At 37.4% G+C, this 27,235-nt stretch overlaps 1 protein-coding gene across 1 annotated transcript in view; it reads right to left on the bottom strand.

Annotated features, from left to right (window-relative positions):
- Positions 1–27,235, bottom strand: part of si:dkey-215k6.1 (transmembrane protein 132C) — a 261,090-nt gene that overhangs the window by 118,976 nt on the left and 114,879 nt on the right. The window contains exon 4 of the mRNA XM_041999349.1: positions 1,871–2,011. Coding sequence (XP_041855283.1) covers positions 1,871–2,011 — 141 coding nt within the window. The remainder of the gene's footprint in view (positions 1–1,870; positions 2,012–27,235) is intronic.

Below are 27,235 nucleotides of genomic sequence, written 5' to 3'. Positions count from 1 at the left end.
TTTGTATCCATTTTTACATCTTTTCCTTGCATCACTGACTCTTACATCCTTGCTAAGAGAAGTCAAGATGTGAGGATGTGACGCAAAGGAGGCAAGCAAAGAGACATTAGTATGATGAAATGTGAATGAGTGTATCTGTAAGATAGAGCAGAATATTTAGGAATATATGCATTATATCTATTTATGAATGTAATGACTTTCTCATTTGCTGGTATGGTCAATAAAGGTGAATAATCAGGCTATTATAATGTGTTAAAAGATAGTAGGAACACTTCACTTACATTATGTAGTTACAGTGTTACTGAAATGTAATCTTTACAGTTTAAAGCAAGCACTGAAAAACATCTGTCAACATTTCAGAGACACACTGAATTGTTTCTTTTCCCCTCTAAAGTGTGACAGTTACGTGACAGTAACCATAATAAAGCCCACTGTGCTGTCAGTCTTGAAATGCAGATCTGTGTCAGATGACTTGACAGTGGTCCTTGGAGCTTGAATTAAGCTGCAAGACTTGATCTAGTCTCTGACATAGAGTTAATACTGTTTTCTTGTTTTTCTTCTTTTTTCTAGGACATTTTTTCTCACTGTAGTGAGCTTTTACATCCTACTTACAGTGAGCACTGTGAGTAATAGTTTGCATACCAACAGTTCTGTATATGTTTAAAATGAGAAATTCATTAGCAAATAAATAAAAAATGAAAAAAGACTTGCCTGTGCTCCATTGTTGGTATTTTCAGTGTGTTACCTATTTCCAGGCACATACCACCGACTACATAGAAGGCCATTATCAGCTCTACCTGTGTATGTATGTGCGTGTGTATTGAATGCATGTATTGTTCTACAAAGTTCCTGTGGGAAGTTTGTATAGAATGAACATATGTATGAACTCTGTGGCAAAAGTTTTGCTTTCTATTATATATTTATTTATCATTTTCTAGGTTTTGGATTTTTTATCAGAATGAATCTGATGACATAGATAAAAAATATATATTTAACCTGTGGATATGTGTTATTAACTCCTGACCACTGGTTAATATATATTCTATTGATGTTACTAATACTTGACAAATGAGATAATTAACTAAAGAAAATTTATTAGTTAAGCATCGGAAGTGACCGTAGCCACAAGATGATGGACGATGGAATGGACTTGCTACAGAGCTACAAAGCACATGTAACATGGATGATTTTAATTTAATTTTACTTTATGTTAATCTGAGTATGGTGGGTTTGCTTAAATTAATAGGTTGGTACCAAAACTAATGGAAACAAGACACCAGTTGCACTGTTCAGTGACAGCTCCATTTCAATCTAAGTTTTGTTTCAAGCCATTTGAGGCATAAATGTTATCAGAAAAACTGAAACAGTCTTCAAAAACTTTTAATTTTTCAGCCCATAAAAAAAGCTAGAAACCTAAAATTAAATCTATTGGGAGGTTGGACCAGCTGCTTTTATTGTAAATATTTGACTTTGCCCTTGTGTCTCTTTTTCATCTGTTTCTGTATCTCTACTTGTAAGTCATAAAGGTTTAAAAGCTTTCTTTTTGTGAGCTCATCACTTCTACTGAGTATATTTTGCGAATTTTTGTTTCTGGTCATAAAAATTAAACAGAAAACCAAAAACGTAGCAAAATCAGTCACTGTTTTGATTAGCGTAATGCGCCAACTGGCAGTTTTTTTTTTTACTTCACAAAGGCTGTCATCGTAAAAACAAATACGATTTCTAATTAACAAATGTAGGGCACTATCATTTTCACGGCCTTGAAGCAGAAAAATCAAAGAACCTTTCAGACACCTTATGCCCCCACAAATACTTTGTACACAGAATGAGCGTAGAATCTAGTGGATGACAGGAAGAGACTCGTTCCTACCGCTCTGCAGTGGAGGAGGCCTTTCTCTGACACATCACTGCCAACGAACTGCTTCCCGGTGCCATTTCCTGTTTGATCTCCCACGCGACAAGGTTGCTGGGTTTTACAGCCAGAAAGCTGATGCCTGACTGGAACCACACCCTACAAAGATTGAAGAAAGAAACCAAGAAAAAAAGAGAAATTGAGGTTAATCTCAAGTTCACATAAGCACATTATAAACAAAGGAGTGGAGTTATTACTGTGACAGTTAAGGGGGAATTTGCTAAAAAATTCAATCTGCTTTGCTTGGAATTTCCCTGCCCTGATTTTCTCTCCGAGTTTCTTTGATCTCTGATATGTGACATACTGTCTTGGTAAAAAATGTCTTTTAAAATTGATTCACACAACACGGTTCTGCCTCCCACGTTGTGCTTTGGTGGGAGATGAGAAAGGAGTGACAGGAGAAGCTCTTATGAAAGTTAACAATTTTTCTTTTTAAAGCAGAATATATTTGTGTGCAGTATGAACAGGAAGTTGAATGTTGAATTGGGGATTATAGTGAATGAAAGGGAACATTAAATGGCTGTTTTTTTTAATGAATTGACTTGAGGCTTTAGTTTTGCTTTCATTTTGTTAATCTTCCGATCATCTGGATGTCGTCATTTTTTGTTTTTTATTAACTTAGCATTATATTAATTTTAAAATCCCTTTGACGTCCAGTCTATCGTCACCTTCCTTCCTTTGCTGTCCTCACTTTTTCTAATAATTGCCTCCGTTTTTCATGTGTCTTTTGTCCTAATCATTTACCATTTTATGCCTCTGCTATTCTCTCTCATCCTTGTGTTGTCAAATGGTAAGCAGACTGTACACAATCCACATTCCCCGCACACCGTTGAACTATTTTACCTATCACACACATTCATAGAGCAATGAACACATCAGAGCAAACGTGGGTTCAGCAGCTTGCCCGAGGACACTTCGCCGTTCTCAGGGGAAGCCGGGCTCAAACCATCATCAGCTACTTGAAAGTTCCTTCTTCATGTAGGTTCTTTTTTTTTTTTTTTTAATTCTGAATGATTCCCTTCTCATACCTCTTCATTTCATTCTCCTCCTCTCTACCCATCCCTACCAGATGTCCTCCTTCCACATCATCCCCCTGTTAATCTCCCTCTTTTATTTTCCTTACCAGGTCTCTTCTTTCATCTCACAGTCTATCCTTTCTTTTTCTTCGCCTCCTCAAGCCTCTCTTAAGTCTTTCATCCATCCCTCTGTGACTTTCTTCCCTTCCTTCCCTGTATACCTCGCTTCATCCCTCCCTCTGCCCCTCCTCAATCTTTCACTCTCAAAGCATTCTGTGGTTAATATCTCTTCACTTTCTTTCTCTCTTTATTTTTCTCTCATTCACTCTCTCTAATCCGTCCTGGTGTGTTTTGTTCTATTTATCACCTTGACGAGACCGTCCCTCAGTTTATTAACACACTTTTACAGGCATGAGCACTCATAAGTGTGCTAACGGCTGCTTTCATTAACACACACATCCAGGACAGTAGCTCTGACAGACACAGACATAAACTTAAAAACTTTTTCTACTGTGCAGATGGAGGAAAAAAGCCAAGCCTCTTTGTCTCCTTTCTCATTAATACTTCTCTTCATCCTGCTTTATGTTATGCCAAAAACCCCCTACAAATATGTCATGCATGTCTCTTGATGAGCTCGTTGCACATAAGTTTGAGAGTGTGTTTGTATAAATGTAGCTGTGTGCAGATGTATGTGTTAATATCAATCCAAACAAGATGTGTGGTGCGAGAGAAGTCTTGTAAAAGTTTGAAAATATACTTTTCTCCGCTTTGCTATGACGTAACTTTGTTTCTTGTAGAAAAAAAAAAAGCTCCCTTGTTGACGATTTTGTGTGTTGTTTTTGTGTTTACGACGAAGGAAAGGAAGTGGAGCTAGAAAAAGGCTTGTCTGTTTAAATATGTTTGCATGCATCTTTAGCAGCATGGTTTAAAACAGCGAGAAGTCCAGGAAAAAATTCTTCTATAATTCAATAGCTGAATGTTAAAAAAAAAAAAAAAAAAAAAGGGAATTGTTTTGCTATTTCTGTTACCTCTTTCATTCCGCCTCCTCTATTTTCAGTCCTCTTCCTCCTCTCTCAACCCCCTGCCCTATCCACTATCTGTCCTCCTCCACTATCCAGAACTATAAAATAATTCACTTCAAAGGAAAGTTACCCCAGCAGTGTGCCAAAAAAAAAAAAAAAGAAAATTAGACGAACGGGTGGAAAAATGAGAGAATATTATGTGAATGACATACTGACAAAGAGAAGATAATGTTTGTATTTTAACGGGAAAATAAATAATTCATACAATTCTGTGACAAAGATAAATCATAAAAGAAAACTGCATACAAATAAACAGGAACACCTGTGTAGTTCTTCTGAGCAGCTCAAGCAAATGTGGGACAACCTGTTTGAGCTTTCCATTGCCACATGGGGGCAATCCTAAAAAAATATGGAACAGCTTGAAACAAAGGTTCCTCCTGCTTTTGTTTTTACCTGTTGTACACTGTACAACCGATTACTTAAAAAGTATGAATCGCTGCCAAAGAATGTTGTTTAAAAGATACTTTTGTGCTCATGAGGGTGACATTGCTAGCACTTTTAACCTTTTTTTCTTTTAAATCTGATGTTTACAACAAGAGTCAAGCCTTCCTAGTTCAAGTTTTAGGTAACTTTTTGTAGCACTGCATTTTTCCAGTGTGTGCTGAAAAATTACCTCAAATCTTCAAGACTGCAGGAGCTAAGAGCTCCAGCAACAGATGCAATGTAGATGGGAATGGAACAAAAAAAGAAACAGCCCTGGTATTTCAGCCCAGATCAGCCCTTATACGATCACACACACCACAAATCTTTGATCTCCCTTGAATGTAAATATTATCAGCGCAACTTCTTAAAACCACTAAAATCATGCAGTGAGTTAACAGGAATCAGTGAAAGAGGAGATGTTAAATCAGGGCTGTTCAAAGTTTTTCTTCGAGGGCTGTCATCCTGCAGGTTTTGGATGTTTCCTGCTGTAGCACACCTGACTCAGACTGATGGATCAATATGTTTGGATAGCACTTGACAAGAAGCTGTTGAGGAAAGTTATTTAATTTGAATCAGGTGTGTTGGTGCAGGGCAACATCTGAAATCCACAAGACCGCGGCCCTGAAGGACTGGAGCAGGACACCCTTGTGTTTAATACTTCAAAAACAATTAAATAAACTGTGTCAGTCCAAAAAACACATCAGCCCACTGGTAAAATGATCGGTATGCCTGATGGCCAGTCCGTCCCTGAATGTAGAATAAAAATGACACTCAACAGCTCTTTAACAATTGAAAAGTCAGGGAACTGAACTGTAACCTTGTTGTTAGTAGACAAACTGTTCTAACAGATGAACTACAGCTGACCTATAATCTATTTGTCTTTACTTAATATCACGTTTCACCTTGAACCCCTTGACAACATTTTGAAAAAGATAGATTTCGAACTGTTTCAGTATTCCAACAGAGCACCAAACAGTACATACAAAGCTAAACTTGGTGGCACATTTATTCAAACTCTAGATATTTCTCCTTCTCTAATGTGACTCTGCTTAGCAATGTACAATGAAATAGAAAAGTAGATTTAAAATTCAGTGAAGGTATATTGTTAAGGAGAATGGGGTAGCCATTATGTGTTTTTTATTGTCATGTGACCATTAGGAAACACATATTTCTGTAAAGAAGAAGCATTTGAACGAAGGACCAATCTTCTTTAAAATCTGTTTTTGGCTTGTCAAACTCAAAATGGTGCAAATAAGATATAACATCTGCCTCAGAACTCAAGATAACTCACAGTCATTCAGAATGTCAACAAGTGTTTGTTTTAACTCTTGCACATGTATCCATATAGCTCTTGGCTCCTGCATACTTGAGGACTTTTGGTAATTTTTCAGTGCAAATTGATGTACAGGCAGTCCTCCAAAGACCAAACAGTGCGAAACTGATGCAATGAGCTTATCAAATGCTGATTGGTTGTAAAATAACTTATAAATAAAAATTCCTTAGCAACTGAAATAAAATAACTTAGCAACTCGAGTGAGTCTGGTTGACAGCATCAGCTCTCTTATATTATATTATATTACAATATATTATATTATATTATATTATATTATATTATATATATTATATTATATTATATTATATTATATTATATTATATATATTATATTATATTATATTATATTATATTATATTATAAATAGAAGATAACACAGAAACACTTGTATCCCATGATGCCTGTGTCAGGTCTTTCTGCATGTTTAAGTGTGAATGTGTGTGTGTATGTCTGTAAGCAAGTGAGATGATGGACAGGGCTGCATCCCTAAGCTGCCGCTGTCAGATCTGTGTACAGCGGCAGAGCCTGACAAGCGTCTGCAAGTCGCTCTTTCTTTGCTGCTTTTAGGTAATGCAATGAGACAAGTTAACGTCTTCCTGTTCTTTCACTTTGACTTATTCACCCCTCTGTATTTATCAGCTTTTGTTTTATTTTTCATGTCACCAATACTGCTCTGTCTTGTAGCTGGAATGACAGATCTGTAACACATTACATCTGAAATGAACTGGCCCAGCAGCTAATAGTTACAGGCATTAAATATTCTATTTCAATGTAAAAAAAAGAAAAAAAAAGCAGCAACAAACACTTTATTTGCAATACAAAACATTAACAGACCCTTATTTCTCCCCTGATTACACATACTCCCAGCTACAGTCTTCCCTGTTGGTCAATGAGCAGCTCACTGAGTATTAAATTGATTTTCTTGTCCTTTTTTTCCAGAACAGTGCCTTGTTTATGGGCACTTCAACATTAGTTTTCCATGTGGAAAAATAAAAGAGCAAGCGGAGAAAAAAAGCAATAAGGCATGGTGCCAGTTTTCTATTGCATCCCAAAATCATAAATGTGATTTCAAAATGCAAAATGTGTTGTTGTCAGGTTTAATAAGTCTCTTTTCTTTTAGTAGGTCTTAAGAGCTCCTGGTGGTATCTTCAACTCGCTAATGCAGGTTGTAATTCTGTTGCATTATGACTTTTTCCTCTGAGGGACACTTTGAAAAATCATGTTTTGCTTCATATTTAGCTGCTGATTGAATATGAAAAGAGATTCTACACAATCATGCTAAAAATGATAGTTTTTTAAACAGGTTCGGTGTAAAAAAGAACAAAAGTAGAGTAATTGGTTATTCTTAAGTATAATCTCTTAAAGAAATGTCCAAAAACTATAATGATACTGTAATTGCCAAGTACATATCAACAGGGGTTTCTTATTCCCCCTAGAAATAACATTAAAGCTGTTCTGTTGTCTAAATAGACAAGTTAAATGGCAAGGAAGAAAGAAAGGAATGTGAATAACATGATGAATATTTATAGCTTACATTTTCCATAAAGGACTACTGACCCAGGAAGACAAACACTCTGTGCAAGAGCAGAATAACAACTTGTTCTGCTGAAACAGAGAATCGCCTGCATCTAACTAATTACCATTTCCCTTTACACTTTATCCAAGGTATCAGATTTAAAAACAGCTCCACACTTTTTCAATCAAAGAAAAGCCAAGGTTTTTACTAAATACATGTACACTTGTACGTACAATCCCACACAATGGCACTCATTTATCAAACGAACGTGGAAATGAGCGCACATCTGGTTGCAGGAATGATCTTACGATTGGATCCATAAGTGAATCATGAAATGTTTGTATCTGACCGATCCCAGTGAAATCCATCGTCATTTACATGTTACACCCTTAATTATTCATGGTCCAAAGGCCTCACCCTGTGAGGTCAAACCACGGAGAGGAGACGTTCTGCCAAAGAAAAGAGACTTTTTGGACCAAAAGCCTCACTTGTGAAGTGGACAAGAATAAAGAGGCTGTCTGGCAGCCTAAAAACCAGAGTCAAAGGTGTGTATAAAAACAAGACATGGAGGAGGATCATGGAGGCACTCAATGGTCTCATCGTTGTTGATTCGACTCCAGCTGAGGTATGATTAAAATTCTCAATGGGTAGCCTATATATGGCCATGATTAATGTTTCATTTGTTTTATTCGTTTTAAATATCGGTAATAGCCCATGCCTGGTAAGTGAAACTTACAGGTCTTTACTTTGCACACTTGTAAAGAAACAGCACGCTAAAAGAGGTCAATGAAAAAAGTGCATAAAACTTTTTCAAAGTGCTAAACATGTCTGCGTTTTTTTACATTAGCTAAGCATTGTTCTGTTCAAGTTGTATGTACAGTAGCATCACCGCGCCTGTCTGAGATACATCCACCTGCCCTTCAGCAACCCGAAGCGGCGCTCCACCGTGGCATATGAGTGCCCTCCTGCTCTGTGGCAGGGTTTGCCAGCAGGATGATGAGATGCTCCAAGAGTGAATATAGGTAAGAGTTTGTTTGCAAACACAGGTCTCTATTTGTATTTATCATTTTTCAAATTGTAGTGTATAATGATTTATGGCAAAAGACAACATCTTGACTTTAAATTCAGTATAATCTTATGGGGAGTCCACCTCTTTAGTTCCTTGTAGATCAGCAGGCAGAGCACTTACCAGGTAGACTAATGACGCTTCTGTCTTCATTAATACCTTCAGTGTATATGAACACAGATTTGTGCACCTAACCTGGCCCTTGTGTTTTGCTTTTACCCCTTTGCAATGTCTGACTCATTTGTTTTGTATCTTGTGGGTTAAGTTTTAAGAATGCACTATATTCTTTGAATCTCTTTATTAATGTATCTCCTCCTCCTAATGAAATTCCTGGTTTATGGCAAATTTAGACTCCAGTGAATCTCCCATCAATGCATATGTCGCTCTGCTTGAAAAATCTGTGCATTTCGAGGCTGTGGGCTTTAAAGGTGAAAAGAAAAAACACGTCTTTTCAGCAAGAACAACTCAAAGGGTTTAGTAGGACAACTAAGGCTTAAAAGTGATTTGGATTAGCAAAAATGGATGACTTGCAAGATCTACAGCACAGTAAACCTCTAGCCAGACACTACTATGAAGAAGATGACATTTTAAATTTTTTCTACTCAGATCTTTAATGGCCACAAATACATGGAAATGTAAAATAGGGCCTGTAAGAGAATCTAAAAAGTTATGTTCCTCATATAAGTTACAGAAGTTAACAAATTATCATTTCCCGATTTGGAAAGGGGCTGGAAACCCTTTTTTTTTTTTTTTTTTTTTGGGGGGTGGGTGGGTGGGGGGATGAATTAAATATTGATATTAAATGTTGTCTCTGTTGTAGGGGTGTCCTGCAGGTATTGGATGTTTCCCTGCAGCAACAAACCTGATAAAAAACAAAGGATCTCCAAAAGCCAAGTCAAGTTCTGCACAAGTCTGTTACTGATACATGTAGTTGAATCAGGTATGTTGCTGAAGAGACACATCCAATACCTGCAGGGCACCAGCCTTCGATGACCAGAGTTAGAGATCTCTGCTCCCCTATTACAGAATCAGAATCAGGTTTATTGCCAAGTAGGTTTACACATACAATGAATTTGTTTTGGTGTGTGAGTGCCAACAAGAGCAAAAAAATAATAAAAAATAGGAAAATTTACAACAATATTAAAAAGAAAAGCTGTGCAAGTTAGTGCAATGTAAATATAAGTACAATCTGAGCTCTGGATGTGCGACATTCAGTTTGTGGCAACATTTATACAACGTTAAAATAACATGTAGTGTCCATAGGAATCTTATGGTGGGAGCACCTCGAAGAGTTTGTGACCAGGGTGGGAGGGGTCAGCCACAATCTTTTCTGCACGGCTCAGGGACCTGGCGGTGAACAAGTCCTCAAGGGAAGGCAGATTGCAGCCAATCACCTTCTCTGCAGAGCGAATTATACGCTGCCGTCTGCTCTTGTCATTTGCAGTGCAGCAGCGTACCAGATGGCCATGGAAGAGGTGAGGATGGACTCAATGATGGAGGGGTAGGAGTGCACCATCATTGTCTTTGGCAGGTTGAACTTCTTCAGCTGCCGCAGGAAGTACATCCTCTGCTAGGCTTTCTTGGTGAGGGAGCTGATGTTCAGCTCCCACTTGAGGTTACAAAGGTGATCCAGCTCCAGTGACCTGTCAATAAACAGAGGTGGCACCTGGGGAGTCCAATCAGATAGACTGAGAGCCCAATCTATCTGAGCGGACTCCCCAGCCAGTGCCACCCTGGTCACCCCTCTAGCTTCGCTCCTGTTCTTTCCTCTCTTTATTTTTTCACACTCTCCTAATTTTTCCACACACAAATGGTGTTTAACTTTGAGCATTGTACTGAATACTCTTAGTTTTCCACAGCGGCTGTCATCACATGCCACTCTGGGCAAACGTGTCAGCTACATGGCATTCTTCTCTAAACAAGAGCAGCAGCAGACTTGGAGCCATATGCTATGTGTCAAAAAATATTGCTGCATGCAGGGCAGCAGATGTGTCTGTAAGATTAAATTAAAACAGATAATAAAGAATATCTTGTTAAATCTTCCTTTTAAAACAGATATTTTGGAGAATGACAGGTTGGACAGATGCAAAGCCACAGAAGTCCAGTTTAATGTGTTTATTCTGAATCCAAAATGAGCAGTCTATACCTACCACAGCCTGATGACAAATTACAGAAAAAACCTTTCCCAAGAGTTTCTGCTGGCTCAGACCCACGCCTAGCAGTAAATTTAAGAGCTGAAAAATTGTTAAAACCTATTACTCAGCTCAGAAGTGGCAACATCTCTATATTATGGGATTAAAGCAAGACAAATATGATTCTTCTAAGAAAATGTTATTCATTACATAAAAAGTTTGCCAAGTATGCCTTCTGTTTGAATTACTGCATTAAGTTGCACTTCATAACTTAAAGAGGGGAAAAAATAGAAAAGAAAACTGGCAACAGTAACGAAAATGGCAGCAATTCAAAAGCAGATAGTGAAGAAACTGCAACACACCAGCTGCAGATTCCTCACTTTTACCCCAAAGAAGCTACCTGCACTCAACATGAGTGGCATTTAAATGAGTCAACTGTCAAATCATTAAAATCTTGTTTTCTGCTTTTCTTGCTTTCTGAAAGAGAGTAAAACAATCTTTTCCTGTGATCCACAGCGAAATAACGAAGGCTTACTGTTTTAGATGTGACAAGCTGTCAACAACGTAAAGTTAAGAAAGTACTTTTTGCTTCAGTGTCTTTTTTTTCCCAAAAGTTTGTCACAAATTTTACTTTGTTGAATCAAGTTGAATCTCAGATTACTGTCAAATCCAACTTGATTTGGCATAATCATTTTAAAAGGGGTAATGCACTGTAAAATTTGTTTTTGTTTGTTTGTTTTTGTTTGTTTTTTTTTAGCTGTAAACAACACAGTCTTACTTAATTGTGATGAACACCTATACTGTTAATAAGATTTGTGATTTTGTAATTTCTTTAAAAAACAGGATTTTGCTAAATGGCTCAAAATGTCCTGTGCAGGGTAAAACCAGGCTTTATTTTTCATGACGTAGAGCCATACTTGGTGCTTCTCTACGTCACGAGAAAATCTGAAAAACCTCCCAGACCCAAATGGGTGGATCCTCACTTTGCAGGCATAGAAAACCACGCCCACTAACGCATATGAACGAACGTGAACTTATATGGTGTAGATTTGAGACTTCTATTCTTTCATAGAGTTTCTGATGAAATATTCCTGCAATGGGTTGGATTTGTGCTTTTGAGGGGTGTATAAGAAACACCTGACTTTATTCTTTACCTTCTGATCCTCATCTGGCGACAGACAGCAAATCGTGGCAGCTGCAACTTATGGGCTTGACGCAGGGGGGGCAACCAATGACAGCGACAGACGAAACTCATCGCCAACCCAGGTGAAACCGAACACACAGTCCGTGACAGACAAGGATGAAGATTCAAAAGATTGTGCTTGAATTGACAGAAATCTTGCTGTTGAATATTGTGCAAAATAGAAAGACAACCCTGGGTTCATTCTATTTTACAAAGAAACAACATGGTGAATATCATCGTTTGATGGCGGACCTCAAGGCTGATCCTGATAAATCTTCGACCTACATTTAGACAAATTTACGGGTGCCTTTTTAATTTACATCTCTATAATCTATCTATATATACATATATCTTTGCGTGAAGTACTGTAAAGTTTGGGAAAATCAAGCACAACTAAAATGATCTTTTCCTCCAAGTTAAAATGTTTGACTGCGCTGTTTTTTATATACACTACCGTTCAAAAGTTTGGGGTCAGTGTATATATATATATATATTTTTTTTTTATTTCAAACTTAAGATTTTAAACAAGTTAAATATTTGTTAAATATACATTAAATATACAAATAAACAACAAAAAGAAGCTTTCAAAGTTCGAAAAGGTTTTTGGAAGGAGTTGAGCACTTATCTAGTCCAAAACCTTTTGTCAACAACTTCAATACTTTCACAGCATCTCTGAATAATATTACACATTTGTCCTATTACAATACATCATAATATACAATATACATATATTTCAACAGATATCATTATTAGCTTCATATCCTTTAATTATCTTTTATCTTTTGTTTGAATTTTCCTATTAACTGACAACAGACTACGGCTGTTCCAGAGTTGAACTCCTCTTGTGGAAATACAATAAAGTTTAGCGTTTGTTTTCACAGCTGGTTTTTTGAACATGTATGTTCCTCTCAGGTTGAATTTACTCTCCCTTAACTGGAAAAGCTTTTGGATACTGTTAGGCAATTGTTCATTTTTAACTTTGAACATAATGAGCCTGCCCTCAGCTCATTAGTCAGTCATTGAAGCCCCTCGCTGGTTGGTTGCAGGGCCATACCACAGTGACAAAAATTGACCATTTTTCTATTTTCTTGTGTCGCATTGCAAGCCCCCATGTGCACGTCTACGTGAACGAGCACAACATTTCATATGCACAAATGTTGTTTGGCTGGAGGAGGCCTGTGATAGGAAATGAATGGAAAAGGAGCAACATCTCCTGTGTGTAAGGGACGGCATGCCTCAGTGGGTTGAGTGGCCGGTCCCTATTCCGGCCCGGAGAGCTCATGTTGTGGTGTGAGCAAGACACCGAACCCCTAATTGCTTCTGATGGATCATGGTTGAGCGCCTTGCATGGCAGCTTCTACCATAAGTGTGTAAATGGGTGAATGTGAAAGTACATGTAAAGCACTTTGGGTAAAAGCGCTTTATAAGAACACACCATTTCCCATTTTACCATTTACAGCCCATTACAGCAGCACTTCCGACAGCTGCCACACCCTGCTGCAAGTTGCCACAGCTTTCCAGAGTCTGCTGGAGCTGTTCACAGGCCAGCCTAACAGCGCTAACAGCTCAGAGTGATACAGTTTCAGTGGTGTAGGTGCTTTGTGAATCTCACTTCCCATCTTACTAGTGGCCGCTGAGCTGCTGTCTGTCTCCGCCACTCTCCGCCTACATCTTGTACCCCAACGGTCACAGTTTAAGACTTTGTTCAAAATTTGGCACTGGGTGGAGTTACGCAAAGAGGGGGGTGTAGTTATACTTCAATAATATAATGGTATAACTACATGCAAAGTTTTATCTTTACTAAGCTAACCAGCACAGGTCCTATTTTATCTGATTTCTGTTAACTTTACAGTTTTCTGGGCAAACCTTTAATGTGTATGTGTTATTTTAAAGTCAGAATAATAGGCAGATTGAAATAAATTTGAGACTGAACAAGTGTATATGTGTTGTTGTTTTTTTTGTTTTTGTTTGTTTGTTTGTTTGTTTGTTTGTTTGTTTTGGGGGGGGGCAGACAGGTGTAGAAACTTAGAGAAAGATTTGAAGCACAGCATTTGAAAGATGGATGTAACAACCATTCTGGTTTCAAGTCAAATGTTTTTTTCCCCTGTAAGAACATCTGTTATGCTCTGCTGCTTTCACTCAATTTCATACTTTGAATTCCTTCTCCTTCCTCATTTAGTTTCTCTTTTCTTTGCTGTCCTTTTATTGTCTTTTTAATCTTACTGTTCATTTGTTTTTTGCCCTTCTTTCAATTTACATGCCTCTCTCATCTCACGTTTTGTCTATAAACTAACATACACTCAGGGGCAAGAGCAACAACACATTCCTGAACAGCCTCTGTCAGCAGCAGCAATACAAACTGTAGTGATTTAAAGCAATAAAATGTCTAGTACTGCCTTCACATCACCACACTCTTATCTCAAAGAGCCTTGAAAGGTTTATATTCTCGCTATAGTAGCTGTTGTACAGTTTAAAGCAGACACCCATGAAAAAAGAAAAACTGACTTAGAAAGATACCAGGACAAGTCGTGCTAATGGAAATATTTCAGAAGCTTTTCATAAACAACGACAAAGCAAAAGAAAAACTAAATCAACACCAGCATAAACTAGGGATAAAATATTCTACTTGCATTAGTTTCAGATGCTTTCTCATGAGCTTGGACATCTTCTATCTCTTTGATGCTTGAGGTGTTTTTTCCATTTACCTAAGTCTACATGTGCTTACTGAATTCATTAGACAAAATTTAAAAAGTTACAAACCTAACATATAAGGTGTCAAAGTGAAAACCAAGCCAAGAGAGAATTGTGTATTGGCCTGCGAGACAGGGATGTGGGGATGTATACAAGGGCAGTTTTCCAAGTACCAAAAAACAAACCAATGTAGCAGACCAGACTAACAGAGACAGCAGTTATAAACAATGCTATGTTCTCCATATACAGTATGAATATCAATAACATGCACATAGCTACAAAAATATGCATATGAAAAATTATAGGCAAATTGTAATGCAGTATGTGAAGTAACTGGGCCTTAACATAGGGCTAGTGATGAAAGAGAGTGCTGCTTTAAAACATCTCGAGATGCAACAAATTTCCAATCAAAAAGCATAAAGTTCTCTTAAAATTAAAATCACAGCACTTGCCTTCATGGTGTGATTACTATTAGATTTACTTCCTAGCAACAGCCAATACTGGGAAGAAACCCAAGTGAAAGGTGGGTTAGGCTTCGTAAGGTGTCTCACAGACTCAAAGCTACCATTGCTGCTATAGAAGCTTTAGCTAAGTCATGAATCTGAAAACATACATTTTCATACATTTTCAATTAAATAATTGATTATCTAAATTATCCAAAAACCTGTCTTAATTTGTCTGTTATGGGGAATGTGTTCATTTAAATGTCTCAAACATAATAAACACAACAATATACATAATACATGTGGAGCAACAATATATGGAACATTCTTTGAGTTAATTGTAAACAAGCAAATACCATAGCTTTACCAAATTTCTCATATAAAAAGAACATATATGTTTTTTTAATCTTCTTTTTATTGTACATGTGGATCAGGTTTGTGCTAAGTCTAGATAGAAACATGAACTACAATAGCTGGACAAACAAAGAAACATGAAAAATTTTGAGCCCTGTATTCCTGCCAACATTTGGACATAGAGTACAATAAGAATCCCAATGATACATAAACCTTTAAAATATGTACAGCAGACACCTTGTACTTGATGTAATAAATAAGAGATTTCTTCTTTTACTGATTTATGTATCATATATATCAAAATGTATGACCTTCTGACTTCCAAAGAGGGTAAGAAAAAACAAGAAAACCTTAGCCCTGGAAAGCATAACTCATGATTGGAGATTGAGAATGAGCACAGAGCAGTGAAAAGCTACAGAGGAATCACAGAGCGACAGGTGTAAAAGTGATGGAGTAACTGTTACAATTTCTTGCAGATCTATTATAAACAAAACTGATTTCCAAAAAGGTCAATGGAGCTAGAAAGATTGCCTTCAAATTGTTCTTTTTCATTGTTAACAATGAATTTATGTGTAAAGGTGCCTAAAGAAGCTTTTGGTCTTGACTGCCCAACTATATGGAAACAGTTCTGTGATTACTTACGTAGCTGTGTGGGATTCTTTTGGTTACTTAAAAGCACCGTATGGTAGGGTTGCGTCTAAATAAAATGCCCAACTTGGTTGTTCAGGGGTTTAACAAAGCCATGTTCCAGAACATTTCTGTGGAAATGGAAATCAGTAGGAAGTGATAAATAAATTGACATAAAGCCGTGAATGAGGTGTCAAAGTATAGCTGAATGCATCTCAGACATTATTAAAAAATAATCTCAACTTTAAAATCACATTTCAGTCCTGTATTCCTGCAGCAGGTGCAGTTATTCATCATTAAATAATATTGCAGCTGAAACAAAAAGCTTTGATTGTATCATCACAAAAACACTGACTTATTACTGACCATTTCTTTGTAGACGCCATTTTTTTTACCATCCAATGAAGATGAATTCAGCAACATTCCAGCACATATGCAGTAATGTGTGGGACATTCACAACTGCTACCACGGTATTTATTTTTATGCGGGACATCAATAATGTAATCTGCAGGTCCCAATGTCTAGATACTTGATTTCTTTCAAATAAAAAATCCTCACACATGGAATCGAACTGCCCACGTACCTTCCCACCACACATGAGATTAGGACGACATATTTTTCTGTAAACAAAGACACAGACAATAGTGGTGGGTTGTTGGCTGCTGTAATAGCTTCAAGCTTGTCCTCTGGGCTCCCATCCTAGATTAACAGTGTAGCAACAAGCGACTGAGCCACTGATCACCATTTTAGCAGGCAGAGACTTAATGCTAACCACAGACTTTGAGCATTTGACCAGATCAAATCAGAGAAATGGAAAATGCTTCCCACTTTTCATGGAAAGTTACTGACACCATAATTAATATTTTACTTTCCCATGTTCATTTTTGCTTTTTGGTGCTGCAGGATAGTGGAATTTTATTTTTAAAACAAAAGGTTGAGAATGGCTGCTAATCCTGACAGTGAAAAAGATGTTTCTTGCTGGTATTTATAGCATAAATGTAATATTTTGCAGGTAATCCTGAATAATGAATAAATAACTTGGAAGCTAGTCAAACCACCGTATAGTTTAAGCCGTTGATGCATCGTGTCCACTACAGTGGAAGACCTATTTAAAGGCTATTTTCTAGTAAATGCATGGATGTGGATGGTAAATTTACAAATTAGCCACTTCAAAACAATGTCACTCATTGAAGTATTAAAAAATATATTACATAATTTAATATATGCCTACATTGTAATTACCAAGTTTGCCTCAGTGATCAACAGGAAAAGAAAATTATAGTTTTTTATAGAATATTTAAATTATTTAAATATAACTACATATTTTTTTCAAATTAAAAATACAGAGAATCATTGCTGTACATGTTTGTCAACGTATAATATTTTATGTTTGAAAAATGTGGTGCTGTTTTTTAATAATTCATTGAGATATATTTAACTCAAACATGGCTCAGCAATAATAGTCTATTTAACTTTCTTTTTCCATTATATCCTGATAATACTGAAAGATATTCCACATGAAACTATTTTTTGGAAGACTCTCTTGACTCACTTGACTTATTGCTTTCCACACTTCAAGTGTGAAAGGTAGCTCTCCAAAGTTGTTAGTTTGCGCCAACGCCATCAGCCTGCAAAGGTCTGATGTAAAGGGAAGCAGAGTGGAGGCAACTGATTAGGCCGAACAGAAGAAGAGAGGAGTTGAAGCCTCAACAGATGGACTACAAAACACAAAGACCGACTTGCAAAAAGTGGAAAAAACTGCTTTAGAAGTCAAGTTCAGTATTCAAGTTTTACTTATTTTCTTTAAAGTGAACAAAACTGAGTAGTAACAAGAAAGTAGCAGCTAGGGGGTGTGAACTGTAACTCAAGCTATATTTTCTTTTAATTTTGTGATTGAGTTGTGTTTCCAGTTGTGCTGATGCATCTAGTGTTTAATATTGGTTTGCAATGCAAGACATTTTATTTAATACTGTAAGTGTTACCGGACATGTATTTGTGTTCTTCACTGAAGACATTCGACCAAATACTGTGTCTCTTCTTCAGTGAATGGGATATATGCTACAAAATCCCAGGACAGTATCACCATTGCTTTGGAAAATAACTCAAAAGGTATGATCAAAAGCAGGGGTGTCCAAGTGCGGTCCTCAAGACCTACTATCATGCAACTTTTAATTGCAACATTCCCCAACACACCTGAATCAACTGGCTGAATTCCCTCATCCCATATGTTATTCAGCCTGCATGAGGCCTCTGCAGAGCTTTGAAAAGAGCTCATTTGATGCAGGTGTGCATCTAAAAATTGCAGGATACTGGATCTTGAGGACCGGACTTGGGCACCCCCAATCAAAAGAGTTACCTCCAATAGCTCCTTTCTCAATTTTGTTGAGAATAAACCCAACATATAAAATAAATAAATAAAAGTCAAAATACAGAAAATTTCGTAAGGTCTTGGGAAAAGATGACTGCACTGTGATAAGAAGCCTACCACACTTACATAAAGGTGTGTCATGGATGTACAACAGCAAAACCAGAGCTGCTACAAAACATATTCCAGAAAAGGTTTATTTTTAATAACAGTGTTTCACAGAGGCTTTCATTCATAAACTATATTTGTTATATAAGTTATGATATGAAATACTAATTTATTAATAATAAAGATGGGTAATTAGAAGCCAAAACTGAACTATATAGTTCTAACTTTCCTCCCCTCAAATACATTTAAATGAATCCCAGTTAATATGATTATATGAAATAATTTAGCACTGATTTAGATGTAGCTGGGAAAAAAATCATTAGATGGGATTAACTCCTTTGTAAAGATTGTCTAATGTTTGAAATGCTAAAGATGATAATATTAGAAACACACTCAGCTTCTTTGCATTTAGACAGTTGGACTAGCTCTTATCATGGCTTCTGCTTTTATATTAATGGATCATTTCAGTCAGTTGGTAACCTGCCTAAGTACAGAAAAAAAGACTACTTAACTGGTATTAGCAGTCACCAATATGAGTAATGAACAAAAGACCAATTTTTGTGGACACAGTGCCAACCCCAGACAATATAAGCCACATTTATTGAGAACTGCTTACTCAACAGTGTGATAAAGCTACAAGCGTTTTGTGTTGATGAAAAGATAAAAAATTCAATAGTCCAAGACTTCAGACTCTCATATATTATGAATGAAGAAGTTACAAAAGAACCTCATCTGTTCTAAGTGAAAGGTTGGAGCTGAGAAGCTAATCATCATGGAAGGTAGTGTGTGTGTGTAGCCTGGTATTGATCAATTAGAGCCTCCAATATCAGTGAAAGAGTACAAATCAGATCTATTCCAGCTCAGTTCTAAAGCTGTGTGTCTCTGGGTCCATTTGTTACCGGCTCCATTGCACTCACACAATGAAATTGTATAATAACAGACACATACATATGCACACAAACACAAAACTACTTTTTAGTCAAGCAAGCAAATCACAGATTTTCAAGGGCTGCAACAATAGTAACCAAGCTACCAGTTGGCAGGGAAAAACAAACAAATAAACATGTCAACAACACTGGCAAACAACAGGTGAGATGAACAAGCACAGCTTGGAGCAGACTCAATGATAAGAGGGCAGCTGGAGTTTGAAGTGTTTCTTGAAGAAAATGAAGCAGCAGCACATGTCATAACAGTTTGTTGTCCACATGGAGAGGTGCTGTCAGGAAGATGCCTCACACACCTACCAATTCTCACACAGTTCAACATAAATAGGTGAATTGGATGCTGGAGCTTGTATACTATGAGTATTGGTGTCCGTTGCTTTGTGAGCTGTCAGGACACTTGTACAACAGAGGAAAAAAAGAGGATATGGGTGTGGGGGAGCATATATTTCATGGTAGGAAGAAGAAAATGAATAAGATAGTTATCAAGTTTGTTTATTAAGACAGATAAAGTTTAAAATGTAAAACCCTTTTAGAGAGGAATTGTTACAATACTGATAGAAAGCCAAGTTTTACATGTTTTTGCACCTTATGTCATATCATCATGAAATGTAATATTTTTATTCTTTTCAATGAGGAAGAAAAGGAGACTCGAAGATTATGCAATGAAAGCGTGTGAGCCTAACCCAAACAAAAGTAAGTGATGCGATGATATAATTGCAATTACAGGTAGAAGGGAAAGAAAAACCTCAATAGCCAGAGAAAAATAAAAATTCAAGGAAACTGAATTACGTCAAAAACATGCTGTATGTGTAAAATAAAGAAATTAGACAGAGGACAGAGACAGGGGGACTTGCAGAAAGATTAATTAAGAGAGAATCAGAAATGACAGGATAGCCACAATGACCTTTACGAGCTACAGAGAAATGGAGAAACAAAAACAGTTCACGTCATATCTGCGTGTGCGTTGGATGGCTTGAGTTTGAGTTTCATGGATGTGTGTGTCTCAGGTTTAGTGTGTGTATTTGACTGATTTCTCTTTCCCATCCTGTCTGTCCTCGGTCCAGGTGTTGCAGTGTGATAACAGCTCCACCCCGACGACTCCTCTCTTCCCTGAGCCCTGCTCTCCTTCCCCCTGGCCTGACTGAGTCTACTAATTCGGCGCCACCAACGAAAAGCTTGTTTCCGCTTCGACAGTCAGCTCTTTGGAACTTATTCAACAAAAACATTCAGTGTAGACTTTTAGGAGCCATTCAATGGTTGACCTGAATTTATTCGCAAAGGCTGACTCATCTACACTGCAATATGGAGTTTACATCAAAATGACAAATAGAGGTGGTAAAAGCCTAATCGAGAAAGAACTGAGGAGCTGATTGGAGCATTGCATGCTCCCAGTGATTATTAAGAGGGAAAATCTGGAGAGAGAAATGTGAAGATTAAAATTAAGCCCAGTTTACTCCTGATGAAGTGAACAGCTATTGTGTACAAATGTGAATGCGCTCTAAGATTGTATTGAGCTCTAACATGAAAAACAATGAAACAGTATGAACTATGAATACATATTCAACTGGTGATTATTCATGCTACTTCACAGGGTGCAGAAAACCTTAAACAACAATGTAAGAGTGACAAACTCTGCTGGTTCAACTCATATCCAAGTTTTAGGCCCATCTATTATTATTTTTTTTTTTTTTGGATTAGGTAGACTAGACTCTAGTCTGCTGCATTTTTTATTTATTTTTATTTTATTAAAACATTATAGTCACAAATTTTCATGGGTCTGGATGGTCTATTTTAATAACAATTCTTCAACACATTGTCCACATTTATAAAAAATTCTGTTCAAAAACCCTGACAGCGCCCACGCTAAGACTTCAAAACACTACAGTAGAGTCGCTGAGACAGTTGTAAAATGCCCTCCTTCCACTGCAGCATTAAATACTAATAGCTACATCAGCATAGACAAATATTTCATTTTTCCAATTGAAATTAATCTGATCAGAGATTCTAACCGACATGGACACTACATAAAGTGTGTGTTGTGTCAACATGATGGAAAGATTTAATATGTTTATAGCGTCTTTGACAAGCACAATGTATACCAGTTTGAAAGAAGATCTATTTTCTATTCCAAGCCTTAACCATCTATGTGCTCCATAATCTAACTATTTCAGTTTCTACTGCCACAGTCAACTTCCAAGTGCCACCATTTTTCAAGTTTTTCCTGGAATTTTTTAAATCATCTAAACACCACATGGTTCAAACATTCATGGAAACAACATCCACCTCAGAAAGAGTCAGAACGATCGTATAACAGGTTTTTTTTCAATTGCTGATTCTATCGTGAAAAAGTTTAAACCACCCTTCTCAAAGGTTACAAGATCAGTAAACTTACATTTCCAGAAGTAATATTTTTAGGGTACCCTCTGCTTTCGGAACTAGCTCAACATCTTGTCATTGAGCATAATAATGGGACACAATTGGAAATAATGCCTAAAAACACCTTTTAATGATGCATACCATGACTACTGAGGTTTCTCTCATTGCTGATTTGTTATGAAAAATGGTCCTAAAAAATAGTAGTCAGGCTTTATTTGTAAGGGTGTACATAAAGTCTAAAACAGGGTATCAGGTAATTTAGTTCTTTGTAAAACCACTGAAGATAATTAAGTTTTCCCTAGCTGGTGCCACTTGTTGCTGGTGCTATTATCAGTAATGCTCAAGCCTGTTTCCTGCAGAAATCAATGTGTAAGGACCGGAAAGCATTGTGTCCTCGCTGACTGCTTTAAGCAGGTCACAGTTCCGCTACCATGGTACCCATAAAAAAACACATCTAAAATGGACTTTTACAACACGATATGAACATTGTAGCTTCAAAATGACAGCCAGTATCTACTGTTTGATATCATCGTGTATGAACAGATTCCTGATTTATTCTTCCTGAATTTGACACATTTTAACAAATATCTGAGGTCAAGGACACAATCAACCAAATCCCTAGTTTGTCTTGCTTTGATTACAGTTATCTTAATTTATTTTCCACAATAGCAAGTAAATGGAATATATGACATGCTGCTTTTAAAAGCATCTACTTATAAAGTCTTTGCAATGGCCATGAGATCAGATCACATGTGACTTATCATGTGGACTCTCATAAGCCAAGACTTATGTTTGTGGGAGGCGCAAGACCCAAATGCGAATCAAGTCTTAAGTTTTTAATAACAGCATGACACTGAAGCACCAGGCCTGCTTTCTGAAAACCAGCAGAGGATTACTGCTGTACTTAGTGGCCCCCAAGTGGGAATGAAATAAAACAGTGTGAGGAAAAAGTACAACTAAAATTCAGCACTCAGCATTTTCTTGAGTGGATAAGTGGAAGACACATGTATTAGAGATTAAAGTTTTTAAACACTGGGCCTGTCATGGTCCTGGTAATCCATGTGTGTATTCTTGGTTGGTCGTCCACTTTCCCTCAGAGTATGTTTCTGTTAGGTGGTTATATTTGAGCCCACTCTTGTTACCAAATAATTTGCTGACATGTAAGACCTTGTTTCAGCGTGCATTTGTGCCTTGGCAATGCACGCTATTGTTTTCAGTTTGCTGCCTTGGCACAACAAAAGACACCTCTTGCTCAAATCGAGTTTTGTTTGTGTTGTTTGACCTGTCAACGACTTTTTTCCATATGCCTCAGATCCTTTACTTTTGGAGTCTGTGTGCTTTCTCCCACCTCCACATCACCTCACACTCCAGTCACGAAACTCAATCTTCCTGTTGTCACACTCTCCGCTCTACTCTTCTGAACTAGTTCTGCTTTCCCAGTCAGCAACACTCTGCAGCTACTCACTTGTCTGCAACACTTCAGCTCCTGTCAGTGAGACTTTCTCCTGAGCTGCCGCATGATGGTCCTTGTGGTACTCGTTAGTAAAACTGTGTCTGATAATCGCCTGTGCTTAAGTTCCAAGATTTGGAACCATGATTTCTGCTGATTGGTTGCTATTTAATTTCTACCTTGATGGAGGAAGTTAAGAAATATTTTATAACAGTGGCTTATGATTTCCAAAATGGAAAAAAGATGTTCTTCATGAGTCATCTGAACACCCCAAACCATCCGCTGAGCATAGAAGAGCATAGAAGGCATAAAAGAGGCTTGAATGACTGTTCACAAACTGCTACACCCCATCTCCTGTCTGTTCTGTTCCCTGCTAAAGTCAGAAGTCTTCAAAGAGCAGAGCAAACTCAGGAACTCTCCCTTACCACCCCCTCGTTTTTGCAATGATAGATAGAGCTAGGTGTTATCCTCCTCTTCTCCTCCCTCTTTCCTCCTCTGCTGCCTGACAAAAGCAAAGATTTCTGGTGACAATGACTATGAGGAAAGGTGAAAAACTGTAAAAGGAGCACCTGACGTACAGTAAAGACAAACAAAGGAGCCAAAATTTTGATTAATATAAGAACAATGTAACAAAGCAATCAACACGATTAAACTCAAAAGAAAAACATAAAGTATATTAGTGTTCATACTAACTTTTTAGAGCAGCCCAGCTAGAATATTCTTACACCACTGACCCAGTCATAATCTTGCGTAATCTTGGCTTATTTAGGACACTAAAACTTGAAAATATATTGCAAATTATTAATACAAAACATGGATTCAGTGAACCATAACCACTTACAAGGCTGGTCAAGAACTGATATTATATGCGAGGTGACGACTACTCTTGAGTCAAATAAATACTCAGACCAGTTAATTATCCCCAAAGGGCTGTTAACAAAAGAAAAAAGAAAGCCTTCAACTTTGGAAGTTTTAAAATAAATAGTTGATGTTCTGAAAAAGCTGCGCAAAGTTTTGCATAGATTTGTGGGGTTACATGGCTTCTACTTGCAGTTCAAACTTTTATGCATGATGTACATAAAGACCTCAGACTTTGATTTAACTGAGATTTAGTTTTAAGATAGCTTCACAGTTTTTGGCCCAACAGCCAAAATCAATATAGAGCCAAAGCTAATATGATCATTTTGCAGTTTGATTTAGTCAAATCCAATGACTATTGTGTAGTCTCCCTTTGTGTTTTTTTGAGTTATGGAAAACATTTTTTCTTTCAGCAGAACATGACCCCCTTGCATATTGAGGAGGTTGCACACAGTGATGAAGAGCACAGATTGTAGTCACATGACTGTGCAGTTCAGCCTGTCATTGTTTTGGTTTTTGACTTTCTTTGACTTTTTTGTTTACTCTCATTAATGCAAAAAGTGTAAAAAAAAAGTTAAATTTGCCAGTTGGCCTAAACACAAGTGTAAAAAATGTTTGCATTATTGTATCTGCAAACAGGCTGATTGTTTTTTCTTTTAAAATAAGATGTTGCATTGAATTAAAACTTGATAATTAGCCAACAGTTTGTGTTTCTGTGAAGTTATTTTTGTCATATGATATTTAAAAAGTTATTTATTTTAATGCCAAGTCAGTGTCATCATAGAATTCCGAAGGGCACAAACAACTGTTTCCTCACCTTCTTACATTTCCTCTAATTTCTTCTGATCCCTCCACACCTCATCTCTAGGCTTCAATCTTGCCTATCCTAACTTTTACCATTTAATTCCAGTCATCATCTACTTTTGTCTTTCAATCTCCTCATTTCCCTCCCTAAAACTCCTTTTGAAAAATAAACTTCTTCTATTTGTGGTTGTTTTGTTGCACTTACCTTCATTACTTCGCTCCAGCATCTATCTGAGGCTCTTATGTAACTCCACACTCAACTCTATAGGTGTCTTCTGCTTTCATCTCCATGTCTGTCACAGAATCTGTGTAAGCTTTTGCACCCTCTGTGTCTCACTGCTGTCTGATTAGGGGGAAATTCTTAAAATACCTGGCTGTGTATCTTTCTGCATGTCTAGTAGTTAAAATGGATTGTTTAAAAAATATCTGCTTGAGGTGTGGTAGAGGAGTTAGTAGATTGTATGGATGACTGGAGAGCTGAAACCTGACAGGTATGTTCCTGTCTACATTCTGGATGGTGATGAAATTAACTTTATTTTCACTGATACTGTTAAAAAGCCAGACTTAAACAGATTGGGGTTTTAATAGTTAAATTCATACTGAAAGTGGTAAATTTTTTAACTGTCCCTTCATGGTTAGAAGTAATACAGCGCAATCCACCTGTTTGGGGCAACTCTGGCTTTAGGGAAGTAAAGTTGCAGATTTCACTGCAGGTGTGATTTAAACTCAGAAGACAGACTGATAAGCAGGTGTATCAAAATATGTTTCTTACAGTCACAATCACATATATAAAACAAATTCATAGTCATGCAAGCAAATGATAAAACAGTTCAAAAATGACAAAAGAGACAATAAATGCAGCATAGGCTTTTTCACTCATAGAGAACGGGTAATATATCATGCTATATCAAGTCTATCATGCTTTAATTAATTCCCATAAATGTTGCTTTAAGGAATCGGTTTGGATTCCTCTGACAGCTGCATGAAAGCTGCGTGTCTTTCCCTCTCAGGTGGGGGCAGGCAACTGCTCTCTATCTTAGAACCTTGGGCCCTCCACTTGCCCCTGCAACTTGTTGTCCTTAAAATATAGTTGTAAAGGACATAGAATTTGGAAGTATAAAAGGCTCTCAAAGCATTGAAATAGAAGATTAATCGCCAGAGTCATTGCGAAAATGTGGCGTTTACAAAGGCGGATCAAATTCTGTCCATGAAAGTTATGAACAGAATTGGTGACAAAGGGCAGCCTTGGCAGAGTCCAAACCTCATTAGAAATGAATCTGATTTACTGCCGGAAATGTGGCCTAAGCTCTGACATCGGTCGTACAGGAACCGGACAGCTTCTACAAGGGGGGTCTGGCACTCCATACTTCTGGAGCACCACCCCAGGAGTCCCCGTGGGACTTGAACGCCTTCTCCAAATCCACAAAACACATGTACACTGGTTGAGCAAACTCCCATGTCCCCTTCAAGACCCTGAGAAGGATGTAATGCTGGTCCACTGTTTCATGACGAAAACCATATTGCTCCTCCTCAATCTGAGGTTCGACTATCCGACAGACCCTCCTCTCCAGAACCTCTGAACAGACCTTACCAGGGAGGCTGAGGAGTGTGATCCCCCTGTAGTTGGAGACCACCTTCTGTTCCCTCTTTTTGAACAGGGGGACCACCACCCCAGTCTGCAAATCTAGGGGAACAGGGGTATTACAACCAATACAGTCATACAGTATCTACAGCCTTAAAGACCTCCGGGCGGATCTCATCCGGGGTCCTGCCACTGAGGAGATTTTTAAACACCTCAGCGACCTCAGCCCCAGAGACAGGAGAGCTCGTAACACTCTTCACCCAAGTGCCCAAGACATGCGGCCACAATCCCAATGTGAAGGTTTACTAATGTACCCAATTTCTTTAATCAATGATTATTATAAAACCTAGATATGATGCAAAGCTTATAACAGAGAAACAGTTTGGAACACTTTTAGATAATTATAATTGTCACTAAATTTTCTTTCAAAATACAATGATGATCATCTGAGCAATGTAGTACTCAGTAGTAGATGTTTTGCTACTCAGCACCCTATGGCATCTTCAGCTCTCCTAAAAGAAATAGCTGATGTATGTCCTGAACTTTTTTAATCTTTTTTTTAAATACATTTTTAGGATTCTTTTGTAAATGTAAGCCTAAATATTGTCTTTGTTTTCTTAGATTGATAATGATAAAGTAAATTGTTTAAAAGTGTTTTTGTGGATCTTGTTTTGACTCCATTTACATATAGTGGGTTTTCCATGCGGCACTGAGGATGATCAATAACTACGTTTACATGGACAAATATTTGAAATTCATCTGATCAGAGATTTCAGCTAACATTTGTGTGTTTAAATGATGAAAAGACTTCATAACCACTCACAGTGTGTACTGATTTGGAAGAAGAACAAGACAACGAAAAAAAAGTTCAAAGTAATTACACATCTGCTTGTACAACTTATTTCAAATCTTTTGACCATCCAGACGCTCAATAATCTTGTACTCTTTTAGTACAAAGTTTCCAAAAAAA

Source organism: Melanotaenia boesemani, chromosome 11 (genome assembly GCF_017639745.1).
Source record: "Melanotaenia boesemani isolate fMelBoe1 chromosome 11, fMelBoe1.pri, whole genome shotgun sequence".
NCBI lineage: Eukaryota > Metazoa > Chordata > Actinopteri > Atheriniformes > Melanotaeniidae > Melanotaenia > Melanotaenia boesemani.
The sequence above is the reverse complement of the archived record's forward strand: the minus strand, read 5'-3'. Positions and strand labels throughout refer to the sequence as shown.